The sequence below is a fragment of the Borostomias antarcticus genome (genome assembly GCF_949987555.1).
Source record: "Borostomias antarcticus genome assembly, chromosome: 4".
Taxonomy (NCBI): Eukaryota; Metazoa; Chordata; class Actinopteri; order Stomiiformes; family Stomiidae; genus Borostomias; species Borostomias antarcticus.
In genome coordinates, this window is record NC_140237.1 from 26,042,219 (window position 1) to 26,066,538 (window position 24,320).

Consider the following 24,320-nt stretch of genomic DNA (forward strand, 5'->3'; position numbering starts at 1 on the left):
AGTGAAAACAACCACAGCCCAGTGGGCCCACCCTAATAAAGATGTAAGAAAAAGACTTGAGTTTGATCTACTCTCATCCGAGTGCAGCTGTCGCTAGGCAGACTGTTTTGGGGCGAGCACTGCAGTGTGACTGAAAAATCATTCTGCTTGGGGTTGGAGCTAAGACTGCATGCAAGTATGGATACAAACATTATCACCAGAAAACCACACCTCCCAAAATGCACCACACTCCAGATCAGAATCACCACCCTCAAGCATTTAGCAGACCCATTTATCCATAAGCAACTTAAGATTGAATCCTAGACCCGTGGTTCCTGCAGGATCAAGCCCACGGCTGGTCTTTGCGAGCTGAGCTCTAAACTGCAACTCCCGGCTTAAACTACAACTCCCGGCTTAAACTACAACTCCCAGCTGAGCCACATGGCCTCATAATGCCCAACAGCCACGCAGATGCTGCGCTGCTATGTGTATGATTGGACAGAATGGCATGTTCCAAACTATTATTAGAACAATGAGCATGTTGTTTTGGTGTGTGTAGGGAGAGAGGCGCACGGTGGAATCAATCCAGGTCATTGTCCCCTTCATCCATGACCTGCATGACATCCATCTGTATAGACAACCTGTTTCCCTGTTCCATCTGACAGAGGCAGAGGGGGTATGCAGGACGTTAGCCGTTTCTCTCATCATATTATGGCACCGTTATGTTAAAGACATTAACACAAAACTGATCTTAACAGGAGAGACGAACCTGACAGGACTGATAAAAAATATATTGATACTGTAGGAAAAACAAGTGGAGGAAAAGTTCGCAATTCCGGTTTCTTGAGTTCTCATTGTCATGCATTGTCGTTTAGCACAGCAGCGTGGAGTACCCAACAATACTGTGTTGCTTTGTGGTTAACATCTGAGTTTGTAGACTGTGGTTTACACGTCTGTTTGACCTTGTATCTGATGTAAAGGCACAACGTCTCTGTAACACAAAGTCCTAAAATCTGATTCCACTTCAAGCCATCTTAGGTTTCTACAGTGATTGTAGAACAGTAAACTGAAACAGGTTAATCGTTGTCACTCAACAATGCTGTTATTTGTACACCGAGCTGACTTGTGCCAAGTGTGTTATGCGTTGTCAAGTGTGTTAAGCGTTGTCAAGTCAGGGTTTCTACTTGAGGGTTCTTGCGGGTTCCACGTCGGTTCTCCTCTGGGTTTTCATCTCTGACGTTTGTCTGTGAAGGCGAGTACTCCTCGAGGAACTTGATGTGGAACTCTCTTATTTTCTCCAGGAGAACCCGGAGCTTCTCAGAGCTGGGGAGGATGGTCATTCTGGAGAGACAAACACAGGTACCGGCTTTCAGGAGAGAACAGAGCTGCAGCCAGGACTCACACTGCCCCCCAGGGTGAGTCTGGGTTCACCTCTACAAGCCAAGACCGTTCTAGAATGTTTGTAGTTCTAGAATGTTTTGTAGTTCTAGAATGTTTTGTAGTTCTAGAATGTTTCTCTGTTCTAAAATTTAAATCTTCAAGATTCATCATGCCAAATATATTTCACATAAAACAGCAGACACAGTTTTAAGCAGTTTAAGAACCCATTTTGAACCGTCTTGGCAGTTCAATGTGAACCAAGCTAATGGGCCCTATTTTTGTGCTGGCGCCACGCGGCGTCACGCCCTAGCACTGGCGAACTGCCAGTTTCGACCACAAACTCATCATTTCTCGCATCCTCCCAGTTTAACAACTGCAGCAGGGCGGCGCCATCGTCTTCAGTCACAACATTACTGAGACTGCATCTATCATCTTAAAGCCCCACCGTCGTCACTTTGGCATCAGCGTTACGGACAGCGTCTGATTCACCAAAAGAGGGCTTTAAGTGCTGATCTAGGATCAGGATCAGCCCAACTGACTGCTGAGTCCTAGTCTCAGGTGCTCTGTGAATACAGGTCTATATACAGTCCTTGGTTGGTGAGAGGGGAGGAGTTGAGGTCTGGTTCTCTCTTCAGAACTGTTCCACTTCACTCACCAAGGTAAACGAGGTGGGGGAACTGGAAAATCAGTCAATGATGTTCAGTACCGTCCTCTGTCACTCTGGAGTCAAGTTTCATATTCAACCTTCTCCAGACTTCTATGTGGGTCAGCTGAGACACATCTCTTAAATTCTCTAATGCAGGTGAGATGTGTGTTTTGTTGCAGACTCTGCAGTTCCAGTCTGGTAACATTACAGTGATCCGTCTCCTAGAGACGTTGTTCTATCTAGGTCACAAAGACTGTCGTTAAAGCAGGAGTCCTGTGTAATCCTATCTGTCTGAATCTGCCAACTGAACTATAACTGAGGTTCCACACAACAATGAACATCTCAAAGACATGGAGACGGGGGTTAGAGGTCGTGGTCAGTTAGTTTGGACAAGTCCCTTTTCCATATAAGGAGATGATGAGGAAGGTGTATACGTGTACGAGGAAGGTGTATCTAAGCGTACGGTGATGAAGAGATGAACAGTCACCTGAAGTGGTAGGTCCCTTCTCTCTGTCCGAAGCCACTTCCTGGTACGACACAGATGCCGGTCTCTTCCAGAAGCCTCAGGCAGTACATCATGTCAGGTGACATCCCCAGGTCCTGAACCAACACACAACAACAACACCTGAGTCATGGAAGGTGCCGGAGCAGAGCGTGAGCCAACACTAACAAACGTGCCTTCCACTACTCAGGAATGTCAGGAATGCAAGCGTGTCATGTGGGGATACAGCCCGGACACTATTTGTCAGAGACAGGTACCAGAGAGTAGATAGAGCAGAGAGATACCAGAGCCAGGTACCAGAGAGAGGTACCAGAGAGCAGAGAGAGCAGAGGTACCAGAGAGAGGTACCAGAGAGAGGTACCAGAGAGCAGAGAGAGCAGAGAGGTACCAGAGAGAGGTACCAGAGAGCAGAGAGGTACCAGAGAGAGGTACCAGAGAGCAGAGATGTACCAGAGAGCAGAGATGTACCAGAGAGCAGAGAGGTACCAGAGAGAGGTACCAGAGAGCAGAGAGAGCAGAGAGGTACCAGAGAGCAGAGAGGTACCAGAGAGCAGAGAGGTACCAGAGAGCAGAGATGTACCAGAGAGCAGAGATGTACCAGAGAGATGTACCAAGATGGGTACGGGGCTGGTTGGGGGGTACAGGGCTGGTTGGGGGGTACGGGGCTGGTTGGGGGGTACGGGGCTGGTTGGGGGGTACGGGGCTGGTTGGGGGGTACGGGGCTGGTTGGGGGGTACGGGGCTGGTTGGGGGGTACGGGGCTGGTTGGGGGGTACGGGGCTGGTTGGGGGGTACGGGGCTGGTTGGGGGGTACAGGGCTGGCTAGGGGCTGGCTGTGGAGCTATCCAAAAGGCAAAAGAGCTGTGCGCACATCCAACCTTAGTAGGTCAGGTGCTGGATCTTGGAGTACATATGTGAGAAGAGAGGAGAGATCCACACACTGATTTCTCCCGGTTCACTTTATTGAAAATACGCAACGTTTCGACCATTAGGTCTTCGAAGTTGAACTTCGAACTTCGAAGTTGCCTGATGAAGACCTAAGGGTCGAAACGTTGCGTATTTTCAATAAAGTGAACCGGGAGATATCAGTGTGCTGATCTTTCCTCTCTTCTCATGTGGATCTCTCCAGACAGGGAGGCGAACACGCAGACGTCCCGCGGCCGTGCTGAGGGGGTCCACACCTGGGCGTCCTGCACGGCGCGCGCCGGGAGGAAGAGGCGAGGGAAGGCGTACATGGCGCCCTGGACCGGGTTGCACTGGATCCCCGGGACGGAGTTCAGGACCTGCTCAGTCATCCGGGCCTTCTCAGCCAGCGCCCCCAGAACCATGCTCTTCTCCTGGGACACACACACACACACACACACACACAGTTACACACACAGGTCACACACACACGCACACAGGTTACACACACACAGGGTTACACACAGGTCACACACACACGCACACAGGTCACACACACACAGGTCACACACACACACACACGCACACGCACACAGGTTACACACACACAGGTTACACACACAAGTCACACACAGGGTTACACACACAGGTCACACACACCACACAGGTTACACACACACACACAGGTCAAAAACACACGCACACAGGTTACACACACACACACACACACACACACACACAGGTCACACACGCGTTTTACACAGCGGATTCTGTCATCCAACCAGTCACTAATACACGCTCACAGACACGCACGCACGCACACACAAACCTTGTGGAAGAGTGTGAAGGAGGGTTCCTCGGGGCGCGGGGGGTTGACGACGACGTCCATGGCTACCTGTCCGTTGACAGGGGGGCTCAGATGCAGCGAGAGCAGCTTCACCAGCTGGGCCTTGACCTCCGGGTCCAGGTTCAGCACCTCCATGTAGCCCCCCCGAAAACCACACCTGGACACCAGGGAGGCAACGTGTGAGAGAGAGAGAGGGAGGGAGAGAGAGAGAGAGAGAGAGAGGGGGAGTGAGTGAGTGTGTGTGTGTGAGTGTGAGTGTGTGTGTGTGTGTGTGTGTGTGTAGGTAAGAGAGTAAGGGATCATCTTTGAAGTCTCTCCTCTCCATAGAGACAGTTTAAGTGTGATGAATGGTGTCATATGGAAGCCAGAGGGAGTCTCTCGCAAAGGTAGAAGACTGTAGAGAATCATTTGAAGAGTGAAGGAACTTCTCATGACCCCATAAAGCACTGCAAATTATACCTTTCCAACGACTAAATATCGGCCATTTCTCATTCATTTAATGAAAATAATCAGAAAAGGAACTCATAGTTGCTCTGTGGTCGACGACCGTCAAGTTCAACTCACTAGGCGGCAAAATGGCCGAGGGCTGTTCAGTTCGGGTGCTCTAAACGTTTCCATGGTAACTGCGAGCTCAGCCATCACTGTTAAACTTTACGATTGTGGGTAGTGAAGTTTTTCCATGAAATCACAAATAAAATCATTTTTTCTTGTCTTGGGGCTAGTTGGTTTGGTTCCTGGCTTAAAGCTCTTTATATGAGGATTTTCTGAAAGTGAATAAAGAAATTCACTTACTGAACCTCACTGCTCCTCTCTATTGGGCAGAGGTGGTAGAGATGTTTACAACTACCCTCAGCCCAGAGAGACACAGACCCAGAGCCAGCCTCTACCCCCGGCCTCTACCCCCGGCCTCTACCCCCGGCCCCTACCCCCAGCCTCTACCCCTGGCCCCTACCCCTGGCCCCTACCCCCAGCCTCTACCCCTGGCCCCTACCCCCAGCCTCTACCCCTGGCCCCTACCCCCAGCCTCTACCCTGTCCTGGGTACTCACTCTCCGGTGTAGCCCTTGGAGGTGGAGTGGAAGGAGGCCAGCTCCACGCTGTTGAAGTACTCTGGGCCCATGTCATACAACACCTTCTTGAAGGAGTAGAACTGGCAGTCGGGAGAGTACACGTTGTCCTGGTACACCTGCACACACACACACACACACACGCACACGCACACAACGGCCTGGATTACACAACAGCACTTTTCTGCATTTTTGCCAAAACACACCTAAGGCTGTGTTCACTTCAGATCATAACAAACTGGTGATTTACGAGTGTGAGTTATATAGTAGGCTATCTTAGCGGATAGCTCATATCAATTTGGAAATGAGAATAAGAGAAGTCACGCAAAAAAAAACAGTGAATAATAACGTAGGATGAACTTGAACTGTATTCAAGGTAGACATTTCAAATCATAATCCAAACAGATAAAAGTACCTAGCAAAATCAAATGTTCAAACGTAGATTGTCCTGCACAGCTCAGAATTCTCCTGTTGGTGCTGGCGATGTCAGGAAAGCAACACTTCAAAAATAGAAAAGTTTCGCCAAAAAGTGTTTTGTTTATTGAACAACGCGTTTCGCCTTAAGCAACACTTCAAAAACCCAAAGATTTCGCAAAAAGGGTTTTGTTTATTGAACAACGCGTTTCGCCTTACGGCTTCATCAAGGCGAAACGCGTTGTTCAATAAACAAAACCCTTTTTCATCCGTTGTGTGCAGCGAAACTTTTCTGTTTTTGAAGTACCTAGCAAAATGTTACAAAGACTTTATTGAGATATGCTGCTAGGGAAGGCTGCCCAGCTCAGGCTTTTGTGTTCCCGACCAAATAGCACCTTCATCACAGCTGTCTGAACTTCCGGGCTCTCCTGCCCTTTTCTTTATGAATAATATTCTCTATTCAATAATCAAATTCAGTTCAAATATTCCAATATATTGTATAGTCCTTAATTAGTTCATTTTAAGCCTTTCACCCTTTCCCTCACGTTATAGTTCCCATATTATGATGGGACTTGAATATGATGATATTACTGATAATACTGATATAAATATGTGATATGCATTTTCAGGTGTTCAGTGTGATGAGATTTGAACAGATCTTTACATGCAATTTTGCATGTAATCGCGGATCGTTTTCCCCTCTCAAAAACGTAGCCGTGAACAAACGCAGTAGTGTAATCCAGGCCTCAGAGGAGGGATAACACGTTAAGGGTTTGATTTCTCATAGGACACAGGCAGCGGTTACAGTGAGTGTGTGTTTAACTTGGGTGACATTACCTCATCAGACAAAACAAACAGGTTCTCCTCGTAGGCGAAGTGCAGGACCTCTTCTATACACTTCCTACTCTGGACCTGACCTGGGGAGGAGGGGGGGGGGGGGGGGGGGGGGAGAGAGAGAGAGAGAGAGAGAGAGAGAGAGAGAGAGAGAGAGAGAGAAACTTGAGTAAATGAGTACTGAAACTTAACTCCACACAACACCTCCCTCCATCCAGCCAGAGGACAACATGACTGGACAGAATGTACCGATTTAGATTCACCCCTGGTCTCTCCACCCTGGTCTCTCCTCCCTGGTCTCTCCACCCCAGGTGTCCAGCCAGGTCGCACAGCTCTCAGCCCAGCTCCAGGTTGGCCATACTTGTCCATGTTGACTACAGGCTGCAGACTAATTAAACTCCCCCCCCCCCCCACACCTCCTCTACACATATAACCTCAGCAGCAGAAAGCTGCTGTCCTGACATCACCACCCTGCTTCTCATGCCACTCAGTATCATCCTGGCACCACATCACAGCATGCCACAGAGCTGGGAGCAGCTGATCCCATCAGATCTACATAAGGACTGGATCTGGATAAGAAACGACTTGGTAGTTTAAACAAAGCAATTCCTTGCCAAGTTTTCGGGTTGCCAGGTTTCAAACTAGTCTAGAAGGTTACCCATCAGTGGGGTTGCCAGGTTTGAGCTGGTCTAGAACATGGATGTAGAATGTTACCCATCAGTGGGGTTGCCAGTTTTGAGGCTGGTCTAGAATGTTACCCATCAGTGGGGATGCCAGGTTTGAGGCTGGTCTAGGTTACCAACCAGTGCGGTTTCCAGGTTTGAGGCTGGTCTAAGTTACCCATCAGTGGGGTTGCCAGGTTTGAGGCTGGTCTAGATGGTTCCCCAGCAGTGGGGTTGCCAGGTTTGAAGCTGGTCTAGAAGGTTACCCACCAGTGGGGTTGCCAGGGTTGATGATACAGATGACTTTGGGACGGCAGTGTTTCTTGGCAGCCTGGTAGGCCCTGTGCAGCTCGTTGATGTCCAGAGCCCAGCAGTTGTCCTCGTCCAGGTAGTAGTTGACCTGGACCGCATGGTTCTCGGAGATGGCTGCGGAGTACAGCGGGTATTGAGGGATGGGGATCATCACCCCGGTCCTGGACCTGCCCTCCCCGGAGACCAGCATCTTCAGGATGTTCTGGAGACAGAACCAGCAGAGACGCATCATCACAGACGTGTTCCACACAGACCTGCCCTCCCAGACCCGCCAACACAGACACGCCCTCTACTACTACTACTGCTGCTGACTAGTACAACTACTAACTAGTACAACTACTAACTAGTACAACTACTACTAACTAGTACAACTACTACTGACTAGTACAACTACTACTAACTAGTACACCTACTAACTAGTACAACTACTAGTGACTAGTACAAATACTACTGACGAGTACAACTACTACTAACTAGTACAACTACTACTAACTAGTACACCTACTACCGACTAGTACAACTACTACTGACTAGTCCTTGTCCCATACGCACCACTATGCCGTCGCTGGCCCCGGCGGTCAGGTAGACGTCGTCCCAGTTGGCCGGGACCCCCTGGTCTCGCTGAGTGATGTACGCAGCCACGTCCCGCCGGATGCATTCAATCCCCTGACTGTCACTGTAGGAGCCTGGAGCACAGAACACACACACAGTATCACTGGCTACAGAGAAAGAAACACACACACACACACATTATCACTGGCTACAGAGAAACACAAACACACACGCATTAACACTGGTAGCTACAAGGAAACACACGCCCAAAACATTAAAACTGGCTACGGAAACACACACACACACACACACACACACACACACACACACACACACACACACACACACACACACACACACACACACACACACACTATAACCAGTACAGCTACATTGTAATGCTTGTCATGGTCCTTACAGTAACTTATCAGCAGTTCCTCATTCCAGCCATGGGTTTACTGTATGTACATCAGACTCTATAACAGTGCCTGAGCGTTGTGGTGTGCGTATGTATGAATGTACATGTGTATTACTAGACATATATATACAGCCTGAATGTACAGTATTTATGTATATGTCTTACTAGACATATATATAGATATATTGACTGGATGTACTTTGGGTTCTGTGCATATTCTATATACTATACTATACTCTAATCATGTCATCCATCCATCCACCCATCCATCCATACCTTAGCTAAACGTTTAAACGTTCTCAAACAGGCAACTTACTATCTGTAGTCTAGCAGTCTATCAACTCTTATCAATTTGATCCTCATTTCTGTAAAGCGCATTGTGTTGCCTCTGTGTATGAAATGTCCTATATAAATAAAGTTTGATTTGATTAAAGTTTGATTTGAACAACATATCCCATCTTATCACGGCAGAGACTGTCCTTGAACACTGTCTACAGAGAAACACACACACACACACACACACACACACACACACACACACACACACACACACACACACACACACACACACACACACACACACACACACACACACACACAAGATAACACTGGCTACAGAGAAACACACACAAAGTGCAATACATTACAGCTGGCTGTGTTGGTATATTGGTCCTGCTTTGTTCCAGATGGTGGTTTTAGCAGAGCATTTAACACAACACTATTCCGCCCTTTCAACTGTCATTTTATGTCTCTGTATGTGGGTCACAGGAGAAAGGCACATCACTGTAACCACCACCCGGCCAGGTAGGCGTGGCTTCAGGCCAGCGCCCCAACATCCTGGTCTGTCATAGGGAGCGTTCTGAGCACAGAGCAGCACCTGGTCCCGCATCCTGACTCAGCATTCTGGTACAGACCACAGATACAGGCTCATACATCAACACTGGACTGGGAGCGAGAGCGGTTTGTGTGAGCCCACACACACACACACACACACGCGTGCGCGCACACACACACACCGATGCTCTGTCCTCCACTGTGTCGTAGGATCCGTCGGGCACGTAGCTTGGCGTCCTCCGGGAAGCTGGGACTGTCCAGCAGCTCAGGGAATGAACACAGCGCCACCACCTGTAGACGGAACACACGGCGGGGTCAGACACGACCGGACACGCAGCCCAGGTCACCTTCATGTGACAGCCCAGGGACACGGAGAGACAGCGTTCCCGACAGCTCATCACAACACGTTTCCTGAAATCAAGAGGCTACTTGACATGTGTACTGTACATAACGTTTCCTGTTGCATACTCATGCATTTCGTCCACATTCAAAGTTCAACATCACATATGTTTCCTGTTTCACCTCGATCTCAAATGTCCATCTGTACAGACAGAACATCCTGTTTGGCAGGAATACTGCACTTCAGCCTGACTTCCGTCAGTATAAGTTTCAGTTAAGGTGCTATATTCTATATTCTAAATTATATTCTATATCACGAGATGGAACAGCACTACCACGGTCCTCCCTCTTAAGCAAATATTGTATTTTGATTGCTATTATTGCACTTTGCCTGCAGCACTAGATTATGCTCTTAGTCACTTGTTTTAGAAAGAAGATGTACTTGTGAGTTCTGGAAAGTAGTAGTACATTGGCTTTTCCTACGTTAAATGCAATTATTGTTAGTCGCTTTGGATAAAAGTGTTAGCTAAATGACTAATGTAAATGTATGATTCAAACCCACACAGCCCATTGTACTCAGCGCCATTCACACTAATGAGGACAGCAGAGCCATATGTTATGATACATACAGTACATGAGTACATGTGTAGGAGTACATGTGTAGGAGTTGGGGTCTTCATGTGCTGGAGAGAAGGGCTGGCATCCCCTTCTGCAAATCACTGACTGTTCCCACTAAATCTCGCAGAGGACTTATGCTCACAGTTAAAGCTACAGCTTGTAACAGAGAGAGTTCTCCTTTTTTCATTAATTTTTTATATCGTTTTAACTTTTTGTAACTTTTGGTTTTCAGTTTCAGTTTAGTTTTAATTTGTTTTTAAAGCAGGTTTGCTAGTTTCGTTTCTACTTTTGGTAAATGCTTAGTTTTAGTTTTATTAGTTTCACTATTAGGGTTAGGGTTGGCTAGTTTCGTTTTTATTAGTATTAGGGTTAGGGTTATCTAGCCTCGTGAGACCATCCTGATGGTCCGTGTGAAACAAACCATCTGGCGCACGTCAGGTTAATTCTGCTTAGGGGCACAGCTAAAAAATTGGAGGATAGATTTCATATCCACCCAAAATACTCGGCTTATGTATGAAATGAAAAAGACTAAAACTAAAGACATTTTCTCTATACATTTCTTTTATTTTAGTTAGTTTTGTAAACACAATACAGTTGAAGTTAGATATAATTTTTTGTAAAGCCTATTTACAAAGTTTTTATTTTTATTTCAGTCAACTAAAATGTTTTTTCACACCTATTTTTGTTTCTTTAGTTACTTTTCATTAACTATAACAATCTTGGACCTGAAAGGCGTCTAGGGGCTCTCTGAGGCCAGTGAAGCATCCTGGGTAATCATGAAAGCAGTGTTGGAGCGTGTCCTAATCAAGGGTTAACAACACCTGCTCCCTGGAGGAGCACCTCTTGTGGAGACGGAGTGATTGCTTGGAGAGAGGATTAAGGGACAGGGCTGGAGGAATGTTTAGAGTGAGGGCTAAAGATGGAGGGATGTTTAGAGTGAGGGCTAAAGATGGAGGCATGTTTAGAGTGAGGGCTAAAGATGGAGGCATGTTTAGAGTGAGGGCTAAAGATGGAGGCATGTTTAGAGTGAGGGCTAAAGATGAAGGCATGTTTAGAGTGAGGGCTAAGGATGGAGGCATGTTTAGAGTGAGGGCTAAAGATGGAGGCATGTTTAGAGTGAGGGCTAAAGATGGACGCATGTTTAGAGTGAGGGCTAAAGATGGAGGCATGTTTAGAGTGAGGGCTAAAGATGGAGGGATGTTTGAATATAGGATGGAGGGATGTTAGGAGTGAGGGCTAAAGATGGAGGGATGTTTGAATATAGGATGGAGGGATGTTTAGAGTGAGGGCTAAAGATGGACGCATGTTTAGAGTGAGGGCTAAAGATGGAGGCATGTTTAGAGTGAGGGCTAAAGATGGAGGCATGTTTAGAGTGAGGGCTAAAGATGGAGGCATGTTTAGAGTGAGGGCTAAAGATGGAGGGATGTTTAGAGTGAGGGCTAAAGATGGAGGGATGTTTAGAGTGAGGGCTAAGGATGGAGGGATGTTTGAATAGAGGATGGAGGGATGTTTAGAGTGAGGGCTAAAGATGAAGGCATGTTTAGAGTGAGGGCTAAGGATGGAGGCATGTTTAGAGTGAGGGCTAAAGATGGAGGCATGTTTAGAGTGAGGGCTAAAGATGGAGGCATGTTTAGAGTGAGGGCTAAAGATGGAGGGATGTTTAGAGTGAGGGCTAAAGATGGAGGGATGATTAGAGTGAGGGCTAAGGATGGAGGGATGTTTGAATAGAGGATGGCGTGAGGATGGTGGGTGGGGGGGGAGAGAAGAGGTGGTGAGGTCTTGTAACCGGAGCCGTGGGAGCAGCTGTCTCCTATACGCCATATGTGCCAGAGAGAGTTGGACCGCCCGCCTGCTCTGAGCCCCAGAGACGGGGGGTCACAGCGTGGGTCTAGTGACCAGAAACCAGATCTGCCCTACAAAACACATCACCAAAAAGAGTAGGAGAAGAACCTCAAAATACTCTTTCTTATGAGGCTTTTTTTCAGGTGCCAGCCCCTCTGTTCTAGGGCAGGTCTGTTCTAGGTGTGGCAGATCTGTTCTAGGCTTTGCAGGTTTGTTCTAGGCATTGCAGGTGTGTTCTAGGCGTTGCAGGTCTGTTCTAGGCGTGGCAGGTCTGTTCTGGGCATGGCAGCTCTGTTCTAGGCGTGGCAGGTTTGTTCTAGGTGTGGCAGGTCTGTTCTAGTCGTGACAATCCTGTATGAATCCATATGTATGAATGGCAACACCGTGTGAAAGTAGGCCAGCTGACGAGAATCAACTCCTCTACCAACCAATCACACTACAGACTGGGATGAAAGTTTCAGAATATAATCACCCAGATTACTGGGAAGGAAGTTTCACTATAACCACCCAGATTACTCATCATCTGGCTAGGAAACCTCATTAGGAATTAACTTCATTGAAACTAGTTTGCAAGTGGACTTTCCAGTGGATCAGCTGGATTTCTCTAAAGAGTCTTAGTTATTAAGCTAGTTATTAATTAGTTATTAGGCTATATGTGCTTATAAGTAACAGCTCTGTGACAGATAGGCTTAACATTTCCCATATATTTCTCCCCTCACCTGACGGAGGAAGGTGATTGGTTGCTGGCCCATGGCATGTGCATCTCCGATGTTAGCCTTGATGACTTCCGTGAAGGGCTGCTTCACACCCTGGAGGAGAGAAGACACGTCAGTCAGATCCACAGACACTCTGAAGTAGCGTTTCACAATATATACCGGTACTGAAAAAGTACTAGGGTTTTGAAAACGGTACTATACCAGCATTTTGAGACTATAGTCTATTGACAGCGGTGACGCTGCGCTAGTGTGGCGAGTAGAGCGCTTCCAGAGAAGAGATGGCTGCAGCTTCAGCAGCAACACCTCAGCTAACTGACAGACAATATAGAAATATTTTCGCTTCAAAGTTGATGAAAAAGGCGAAGGCCCCAAAACACAGCAGCACCACTGTGCAAGCGCCGTTTCAAAGTGTGTCCCACGAAAAGCAGGCAACACATCAAACCGACCGGTGACCAACGGATTAAAGTTACGTTCACTCCCCTGTTATGTCCATGAGAGAAATACAGTGTGATTGAAAAGCCTCTCCACAGTAGTTATATAGGTGGGAAAGCAGTTTTAGAACACTGTCTTGTTACTCTCTTTAAGCATTAGTAGTAGCCAACAGGTTCAAGTGAGTCCTTGCACATACCCAAAAATGGGGAGTGTGAGAGTGGAGTGCAGGATAAAAAACTTTCAAAATCCAAGGCAACTCTGTTGTATATTGAAAGTTAAAAAGCCTTTATTATGGCATGGCTACACAAATAGAAAACTGGACTTACGCGTTTCAGCTTAGAGCCTTCATCAGGGTCATGCATTAGTAGTGTTTGGTACCGTCATGAGCCTGCCATCTTTAAAAGTTAAAGTTAAAACTGTCTGGTTACCTCCCTCCAGCCAGGGACAGGTTCAGACTAGCAACCCCAGGAGGGTAGGAGAACTATTCTGGCCAATGAAAGAGGCTCTGGTTTGGGGCCTCAGGGGCAGACAGTGAACTTGCTGTAATTTAGAATCACTAAATACAAAGAAAGTACAGAGTGCTTCTGAGGTGGTTTACTTTTACTGGTTTACAGGCATGCAAACTGGGTTAGGAGTAAAAAAGATGAGAAGGATAAGTGAGCAGAGGAAAACACAGACCTGCTGGGGGGGGGGGGGGGGGGCGTGCATGGATTATTTTATTTTATTGTTATAAGCTACTAAATGCTCATTTATTTTGCAACACTGATTCGTCATTGATTTACAAGACTGAGCACAAGTTCAAAGTATAAATTTTGTTTGGGGCGACTGTGGTTCAGGAGATGGAGAAGATCGTCTGATGACTGCTGAGTCGGCGGTTTGAATCCCGGCTCCTCCTGTCCACACGTCGAGGTGTCCTTGCACAAAAAACCCAAATTGCTTCCAATGAGCAGGCTAGCACCTTGCATGGCAGCTGCCACCATTGGTGTGTGAATGCGCGTGTCATGGGTGAATGAGAGGCCATTGTAAAGCACTTTGGATATAGAGCACTATATAAGTGCAGTCCATATGGACCATATTAAGTGCAATGTAGGCTACCTATGATATGATCACATTTACTAGGGAAATTCCGAAAGGGAAGCTCCACCAGTTACACAACTATTGCATGGGCTGAATTAGCTGATAGCCTATATCCTACTCCTACTGTACCTGACGATGTGGTAAGAAAAAAAAAGTTAACATACAGAGACGAGTCAAATCTCCAATTGAATCCATTCCGCCTTCATTGCGTGAGAACAGCAAAGTCTCAAGCAAGTTTTTATGGTAATTTGGGGAATGATTGTGTTGAATTCCTTGCCAAGTTTTCGGGTTGCCAGGTTTCAAACTAGTCTAGAAGGTTACCCATCAGTGGGGTTGCCAGGTTTGAGCTGGTCTAGAACATGGATGTAGAATGTTACCCATCAGTGGGGTTGCCAGTTTTGAGGCTGGTCTAGAATGTTACCCATCAGTGGGGATGCCAGGTTTGAGGCTGGTCTAGGTTACCAACCAGTGCGGTTTCCAGGTTTGAGGCTGGTCTAAGTTACCCATCAGTGGGGTTGCCAGGTTTGAGGCTGGTCTAGATGGTTCCCCAGCAGTGGGGTTGCCAGGTTTGAAGCTGGTCTAGAAGGTTACCCACCAGTGGGGTTGCCAGGGTTGATGATACAGATGACTTTGGGACGGCAGTGTTTCTTGGCAGCCTGGTAGGCCCTGTGCAGCTCGTTGATGTCCAGAGCCCAGCAGTTGTCCTCGTCCAGGTAGTAGTTGACCTGGACCGCATGGTTCTCGGAGATGGCTGCGGAGTACAGCGGGTATTGAGGGATGGGGATCATCACCCCGGTCCTGGACCTGCCCTCCCCGGAGACCAGCATCTTCAGGATGTTCTGGAGACAGAACCAGCAGAGACGCATCATCACAGACGTGTTCCACACAGACCTGCCCTCCCAGACCCGCCAACACAGACACGCCCTCTACTACTACTACTGCTGCTGACTAGTACAACTACTAACTAGTACAACTACTAACTAGTACAACTACTACTAACTAGTACAACTACTACTGACTAGTACAACTACTACTAACTAGTACACCTACTAACTAGTACAACTACTAGTGACTAGTACAAATACTACTGACGAGTACAACTACTACTAACTAGTACAACTACTACTAACTAGTACACCTACTACCGACTAGTACAACTACTACTGACTAGTCCTTGTCCCATACGCACCACTATGCCGTCGCTGGCCCCGGCGGTCAGGTAGACGTCGTCCCAGTTGGCCGGGACCCCCTGGTCTCGCTGAGTGATGTACGCAGCCACGTCCCGCCGGATGCATTCAATCCCCTGACTGTCACTGTAGGAGCCTGGAGCACAGAACACACACACAGTATCACTGGCTACAGAGAAAGAAACACACACACACACACATTATCACTGGCTACAGAGAAACACAAACACACACGCATTAACACTGGTAGCTACAAGGAAACACACGCCCAAAACATTAAAACTGGCTACGGAAACACACACACACACACACACACACACACACACACACACACACACACACACACACACACACACACACACACACACACACACTATAACCAGTACAGCTACATTGTAATGCTTGTCATGGTCCTTACAGTAACTTATCAGCAGTTCCTCATTCCAGCCATGGGTTTACTGTATGTACATCAGACTCTATAACAGTGCCTGAGCGTTGTGGTGTGCGTATGTATGAATGTACATGTGTATTACTAGACATATATATACAGCCTGAATGTACAGTATTTATGTATATGTCTTACTAGACATATATATAGATATATTGACTGGATGTACTTTGGGTTCTGTGCATATTCTATATACTATACTATACTCTAATCATGTCATCCATCCATCCACCCATCCATCCATACCTTAGCTAAACGTTTAAACGTTCTCAAACAGGCAACTTACTATCTGTAGTCTAGCAGTCTATCAACTCTTATCAATTTGATCCTCATTTCTGTAAAGCGCATTGTGTTGCCTCTGTGTATGAAATGTCCTATATAAATAAAGTTTGATTTGATTAAAGTTTGATTTGAACAACATATCCCATCTTATCACGGCAGAGACTGTCCTTGAACACTGTCTACAGAGAAACACACACACACACACACACACACACACACACACACACACACACACACACACACACACACACACACACACACACACACACACACACACACACACACACACAAGATAACACTGGCTACAGAGAAACACACACAAAGTGCAATACATTACAGCTGGCTGTGTTGGTATATTGGTCCTGCTTTGTTCCAGATGGTGGTTTTAGCAGAGCATTTAACACAACACTATTCCGCCCTTTCAACTGTCATTTTATGTCTCTGTATGTGGGTCACAGGAGAAAGGCACATCACTGTAACCACCACCCGGCCAGGTAGGCGTGGCTTCAGGCCAGCGCCCCAACATCCTGGTCTGTCATAGGGAGCGTTCTGAGCACAGAGCAGCACCTGGTCCCGCATCCTGACTCAGCATTCTGGTACAGACCACAGATACAGGCTCATACATCAACACTGGACTGGGAGCGAGAGCGGTTTGTGTGAGCCCACACACACACACACACACACGCGTGCGCGCACACACACACACCGATGCTCTGTCCTCCACTGTGTCGTAGGATCCGTCGGGCACGTAGCTTGGCGTCCTCCGGGAAGCTGGGACTGTCCAGCAGCTCAGGGAATGAACACAGCGCCACCACCTGTAGACGGAACACACGGCGGGGTCAGACACGACCGGACACGCAGCCCAGGTCACCTTCATGTGACAGCCCAGGGACACGGAGAGACAGCGTTCCCGACAGCTCATCACAACACGTTTCCTGAAATCAAGAGGCTACTTGACATGTGTACTGTACATAACGTTTCCTGTTGCATACTCATGCATTTCGTCCACATTCAAAGTTCAACATCACATATGTTTCCTGTTTCACCTCGATCTCAAATGTCCATCTGTACAGACAGAACATCCTGTTTGGCAGGAATACTGCACTTCAGCCTGACTTCCGTCAGTATAAGTTTCAGTTAAGGTGCTATATTCTATATTCTAAATTATATTCTATATCACGAGATGGAACAGCACTACCACGGTCCTCCCTCTTAAGCAAATATTGTATTTTGATTGCTATTATTGCACTTTGCCTGCAGCACTAGATTATGCTCTTAGTCACTTGTTTTAGAAAGAAGATGTACTTGTGAGTTCTGGAAAGTAGTAGTACATTGGCTTTTCCTACGTTAAATGCAATTATTGTTAGTCGCTTTGGATAAAAGTGTTAGCTAAATGACTAATGTAAATGTATGATTCAAACCCACACAGCCCATTGTACTCAGCGCCATTCACACTAATGAGGACAGCAGAGCCATATGTTATGATACATACAGTACATGAGTACATGTGTAGGAGTACATGTGTAGGAGTTGGGGTCTTCATGTGCTGGAGAGAAGGGCTGGCATCCCCTTCTGCAAATCACTGACTGTTCCCACTAAATCTCGCAGAGGACTTATGCTCACAGTTAAAGCTACAGCTTGTAACAGAGAGAGTTCTCCTTTTTTCATTAATTTTTTATATCGTTTTAACTTTTTGTAACTTTTGGTTTTCAGTTTCAGTTTAGTTTTAATTTGTTTTTAAAGCAGGTTTGCTAGTTTCGTTTCTACTTTTGGTAAATGCTTAGTTTTAGTTTTATTAGTTTCACTATTAGGGTTAGGGTTGGCTAGTTTCGTTTTTATTAGTATTAGGGTTAGGGTTATCTAGCCTCGTGAGACCATCCTGATGGTCCGTGTGAAACAAACCATCTGGCGCACGTCAGGTTAATTCTGCTTAGGGGCACAGCTAAAAAATTGGAGGATAGATTTCATATCCACCCAAAATACTCGGCTTATGTATGAAATGAAAAAGACTAAAACTAAAGACATTTTCTCTATACATTTCTTTTATTTTAGTTAGTTTTGTAAACACAATACAGTTGAAGTTAGATATAATTTTTTGTAAAGCCTATTTACAAAGTTTTTATTTTTATTTCAGTCAACTAAAATGTTTTTTCACACCTATTTTTGTTTCTTTAGTTACTTTTCATTAACTATAACAATCTTGGACCTGAAAGGCGTCTAGGGGCTCTCTGAGGCCAGTGAAGCATCCTGGGTAATCATGAAAGCAGTGTTGGAGCGTGTCCTAATCAAGGGTTAACAACACCTGCTCCCTGGAGGAGCACCTCTTGTGGAGACGGAGTGATTGCTTGGAGAGAGGATTAAGGGACAGGGCTGGAGGAATGTTTAGAGTGAGGGCTAAAGATGGAGGGATGTTTAGAGTGAGGGCTAAAGATGGAGGCATGTTTAGAGTGAGGGCTAAAGATGGAGGCATGTTTAGAGTGAGGGCTAAAGATGGAGGCATGTTTAGAGTGAGGGCTAAAGATGAAGGCATGTTTAGAGTGAGGGCTAAGGATGGAGGCATGTTTAGAGTGAGGGCTAAAGATGGAGGCATGTTTAGAGTGAGGGCTAAAGATGGACGCATGTTTAGAGTGAGGGCTAAAGATGGAGGCATGTTTAGAGTGAGGGCTAAAGATGGAGGGATGTTTGAATATAGGATGGAGGGATGTTAGGAGTGAGGGCTAAAGATGGAGGGATGTTTGAATATAGGATGGAGGGATGTTTAGAGTGAGGGCTAAAGATGGACGCATGTTTAGAGTGAGGGCTAAAGATGGAGGCATGTTTAGAGTGAGGGCTAAAGATGGAGGCATGTTTAGAGTGAGGGCTAAAGATGGAGGCATGTTTAGAGTGAGGGCTAAAGATGGAGGGATGTTTAGAGTGAGGGCTAAAGATGGAGGGATGTTTAGAGTGAGGGCTAAGGATGGAGGGATGTTTGAATAGAGGATGGAGGGATGTTTAGAGTGAGGGCTAAAGATGAAGGCATGTTTAGAGTGAGGGCTAAGGATGGAGGCATGTTTAGAGTGAGGGCTAAAGATGGAGGCATGTTTAGAGTGAGGGCTAAAGATGGAGGCATGTTTAGAGTGAGGGCTAAAGATGGAGGGATGTTTAGAGTGAGGGCTAAAGATGGAGGGATGATTAGAGTGAGGGCTAAGGATGGAGGGATGTTTGAATAGAGGATGGCGTGAGGATGGTGGGTGGGGGGGGAGAGAAGAGGTGGTGAGGTCTTGTAACCGGAGCCGTGGGAGCAGCTGTCTCCTATACGCCATATGTGCCAGAGAGAGTTGGACCGCCCGCCTGCTCTGAGCCCCAGAGACGGGGGGTCACAGCGTGGGTCTAGTGACCAGAAACCAGATCTGCCCTACAAAACACATCACCAAAAAGAGTAGGAGAAGAACCTCAAAATACTCTTTCTTATGAGGCTTTTTTTCAGGTGCCAGCCCCTCTGTTCTAGGGCAGGTCTGTTCTAGGTGTGGCAGATCTGTTCTAGGCTTTGCAGGTTTGTTCTAGGCATTGCAGGTGTGTTCTAGGCGTTGCAGGTCTGTTCTAGGCGTGGCAGGTCTGTTCTGGGCATGGCAGCTCTGTTCTAGGCGTGGCAGGTTTGTTCTAGGTGTGGCAGGTCTGTTCTAGTCGTGACAATCCTGTATGAATCCATATGTATGAATGGCAACACCGTGTGAAAGTAGGCCAGCTGACGAGAATCAACTCCTCTACCAACCAATCACACTACAGACTGGGATGAAAGTTTCAGAATATAATCACCCAGATTACTGGGAAGGAAGTTTCACTATAACCACCCAGATTACTCATCATCTGGCTAGGAAACCTCATTAGGAATTAACTTCATTGAAACTAGTTTGCAAGTGGACTTTCCAGTGGATCAGCTGGATTTCTCTAAAGAGTCTTAGTTATTAAGCTAGTTATTAATTAGTTATTAGGCTATATGTGCTTATAAGTAACAGCTCTGTGACAGATAGGCTTAACATTTCCCATATATTTCTCCCCTCACCTGACGGAGGAAGGTGATTGGTTGCTGGCCCATGGCATGTGCATCTCCGATGTTAGCCTTGATGACTTCCGTGAAGGGCTGCTTCACACCCTGGAGGAGAGAAGACACGTCAGTCAGATCCACAGACACTCTGAAGTAGCGTTTCACAATATATACCGGTACTGAAAAAGTACTAGGGTTTTGAAAACGGTACTATACCAGCATTTTGAGACTATAGTCTATTGACAGCGGTGACGCTGCGCTAGTGTGGCGAGTAGAGCGCTTCCAGAGAAGAGATGGCTGCAGCTTCAGCAGCAACACCTCAGCTAACTGACAGACAATATAGAAATATTTTCGCTTCAAAGTTGATGAAAAAGGCGAAGGCCCCAAAACACAGCAGCACCACTGTGCAAGCGCCGTTTCAAAGTGTGTCCCACGAAAAGCAGGCAACACATCAAACCGACCGGTGACCAACGGATTAAAGTTACGTTCACTCCCCTGTTATGTCCATGAGAGAAATACAGTGTGATTGAAAAGCCTCTCCACAGTAGTTATATAGGTGGGAAAGCAGTTTTAGAACACTGTCTTGTTACTCTCTTTAAGCATTAGTAGTAGCCAACAGGTTCAAGTGAGTCCTTGCACATACCCAAAAATGGGGAGTGTGAGAGTGGAGTGCAGGATAAAAAACTTTCAAAATCCAAGGCAACTCTGTTGTATATTGAAAGTTAAAAAGCCTTTATTATGGCATGGCTACACAAATAGAAAACTGGACTTACGCGTTTCAGCTTAGAGCCTTCATCAGGGTCATGCATTAGTAGTGTTTGGTACCGTCATGAGCCTGCCATCTTTAAAAGTTAAAGTTAAAACTGTCTGGTTACCTCCCTCCAGCCAGGGACAGGTTCAGACTAGCAACCCCAGGAGGGTAGGAGAACTATTCTGGCCAATGAAAGAGGCTCTGGTTTGGGGCCTCAGGGGCAGACAGTGAACTTGCTGTAATTTAGAATCACTAAATACAAAGAAAGTACAGAGTGCTTCTGAGGTGGTTTACTTTTACTGGTTTACAGGCATGCAAACTGGGTTAGGAGTAAAAAAGATGAGAAGGATAAGTGAGCAGAGGAAAACACAGACCTGCTGGGGGGGGGGGGGGGGGGGCGTGCATGGATTATTTTATTTTATTGTTATAAGCTACTAAATGCTCATTTATTTTGCAACACTGATTCGTCATTGATTTACAAGACTGAGCACAAGTTCAAAGTATAAATTTTGTTTGGGGCGACTGTGGTTCAGGAGATGGAGAAGATCGTCTGATGACTGCTGAGTCGGCGGTTTGAATCCCGGCTCCTCCTGTCCACACGTCGAGGTGTCCTTGCACAAAAAACCCAAATTGCTTCCAATGAGCAGGCTAGCACCTTGCATGGCAGCTGCCACCATTGGTGTGTGAATGCGCGTGTCATGGGTGAATGAGAGGCCATTGTAAAGCACTTTGGATATAGAGCACTATATAAGTGCAGTCCATATGGACCATATTAAGTGCAATGTAGGCTACCTATGATATGATCACATTTACTAGGGAAATTCCGAAAGGGAAGCTCCACCAGTTACACAACTATTGCATGGGCTGAATTAGCTGATAGCCTATATCCTACTCCTACTGTACCTGACGATGTGGTAAGAAAAAAAAAGTTAACATACAGAGACGAGTCAAATCTCCAATTGAATCCATTCCGCCTTCATTGCGTGAGAACAGCAAAGTCTCAAGCAAGTTTTTATGGTAATTTGGGGAATGATTGTGTTGACAAAGTCTGCAAAAGCATCTAACAAATCCTGTTTCGCAGTTCACGTTACAACTGAGCTCATTAGAGCCGAGTGTCTACAGCAAGGACTCCTCCTTTTTCTCACCACTCACACAGCCAGTCTGACTAGATGGACAAGATTTCGACAAAAGGTGCCAAGTTTGCATGCCTGGGTTTAAAAGTGATGCAACTGCTTCATGACAGTTAATTACCACATCATAGTTTAGAGACCCATGTGATCCAACGGCTAGGCCTTGGTGATGTAGCTTCCCAAAGACCTCTCACCCCTGTTCTGAATGTGCCCCAGCAACCACATGCTGGGTCATGTGCTGACGACTGGGATAGCTGGGCCAAAGATGCAAGGAGAGCATGCATGTCGCCAGCACAGTATCAGTTAAAGATCAGCTATGCATACATGCGGCTGTATCAGCTAAAGATCAGCTATGCATACATGCGGCTGTATCAGCTAAAGATCAGCTATGCATACTGTATGGGGATGTCAGTAACCCTGTATCAGTGACATAATTATGTAATAGCCCTAATACTGCTTACGGTTTCATACTGTCACATATCATATGGCTGTGCTATTTTTGCACGCTTGCCAAACCAGAGAGAAAATTATATAATAACAAACGCAAAAGAAAATAAGAAACGCACGCACACACACACACACACACACACACAGTGAATCAATGTACAATAGTCAGGGGTGATGAGGCTGCTTAGAGGGTGGTGTGTGTGTGTGTCCGGACCCCCAGAGGGAAACTTGTTTCAGGGTATTAGTAGGTGAACTGAACAGCCTGTTTCTTCCAGCTGGAGCCAGGCTAGCCAGTATGAATGTGTGACCGTTTAGAGAATTCTAATATCTATTCTCTGCATAGCTACATTAAGCCTAATTGTTGTTTTATGAGACGAGATCATATAGACCACCTTGCTTAGTCCCCCATATACATTTTCATAACCAGCTACAACCAGGGAGAATGATGAGAGAGAGAGAGAGAGAGAGAGAGAGAGAGAGAGAGAGAGAGAGAGAGAGAACCATTTGTCACATGGTTTTGCCTAGAGTGATAAATTGCTGATAGACAAGCCAGGACTAGGACTAGCTAGCATCAGAGGCAACTCACCTCAAGGATGGAGCCTTAGGCTGACGCACTGAACTGTGTCTCTGGAAGCTCACAGCCCCCATCATCACCAGGAAGGCCTAATGAATCCTACTAAAGTTAAACTCGCAAATAAATCCTATTACACTACCTTGCTTACAGTGATGTGATATGTTTATATGGCTGACCCAACGTGGCATTCGTTAGCACGCTAGCATATACATGAAACTTAGCTAGCTAGTCTCTATAGCTATTGAGATAATTTGATAATATCAACCGAGCGGTTTTACCTGCTGAAGGCCCCTCTCGATGTCTACAGCCTTGCTCACGATGGGTCCTCTGACGGCGTACTCCACCGCCTTCACCCGCGGGTTGAGCGTCTCCATCGTCAGGGTCTTCTCCCGCATCTTGCCGTTCTCCCTCGCAGCCACGGTGGCTTCGGCCGTGCTGAACCGCTTCAACCCGTAGTGCTCCACCGGCCCCTGGGTTCTCAGTCGTACGACCTGCTTTAAGCATGTCACCGGTGACTTTGTCCGTCGAAGAGCGGGAGATTGGTCGAAAGCAACGGATACCAAGGACCGATATGCGAAGTTGTGAAGCCGATGCATGTTTGAGAGGAGGCAGATAGACAGACCCGCGATGAATGACGCCTGATGACGACCGCTCACTGACAATTTACAGGTTTGAGTAGTCTTGAGAGTTAAACAACACCGAAATCTACCTCGAATGTATTAATTAAAATCCATACACAGTGTAAAAAATGTAGCGCATGATTATGTTATATTCTTCTTGGTAACTACAGTATAGCCGTAGTCTTAAGCGAAACTCAACTCCCTCACTAGTGCTACCGCGCCTGTCAAGCATCAACCAGAGATCATACCTTATTAGTACCGCCGCGGGGCCGCGCTTTCCAGCCTTTATCAACTACTGTTCCGAGGAGGACGCCGGGTATTGTAGTTGGTTGTTCCATTAAGGCGACGTGTTGTGCGCCCAGACAATGATTTTGAAACTACAATACCCAGTGAGGATCTGGTTGGAAACGCATTCCATACTACCTCCCCATGCTAGTTTCTAACATCCATACTCCCATGCCATAAATCCATCCATCCATCCACCA

At 46.5% G+C, this 24,320-nt stretch overlaps 1 protein-coding gene across 1 annotated transcript; it reads right to left on the reverse strand.

Moving 5' to 3' along the window:
• Window positions 1-1,145: 1,145 nt before the first annotated feature.
• gpt2 (glutamic pyruvate transaminase (alanine aminotransferase) 2) lies at window positions 1,146-23,811 on the reverse strand (the record flags this gene model as incomplete). Its single annotated transcript, XM_084437403.1, has 11 exons — window positions 1,146-1,320; window positions 2,493-2,605; window positions 3,688-3,843; window positions 4,239-4,413; window positions 5,305-5,441; window positions 6,574-6,653; window positions 7,503-7,746; window positions 8,097-8,230; window positions 9,531-9,639; window positions 12,867-12,956; window positions 23,494-23,811. The coding sequence occupies 11 exons, from the start codon at window positions 23,809-23,811 to the stop codon at window positions 1,146-1,148; spliced, it is 1,731 nt and encodes a 576-aa protein (XP_084293529.1).
• Between the last annotated feature and the right edge of the window lie 509 nt (window positions 23,812-24,320).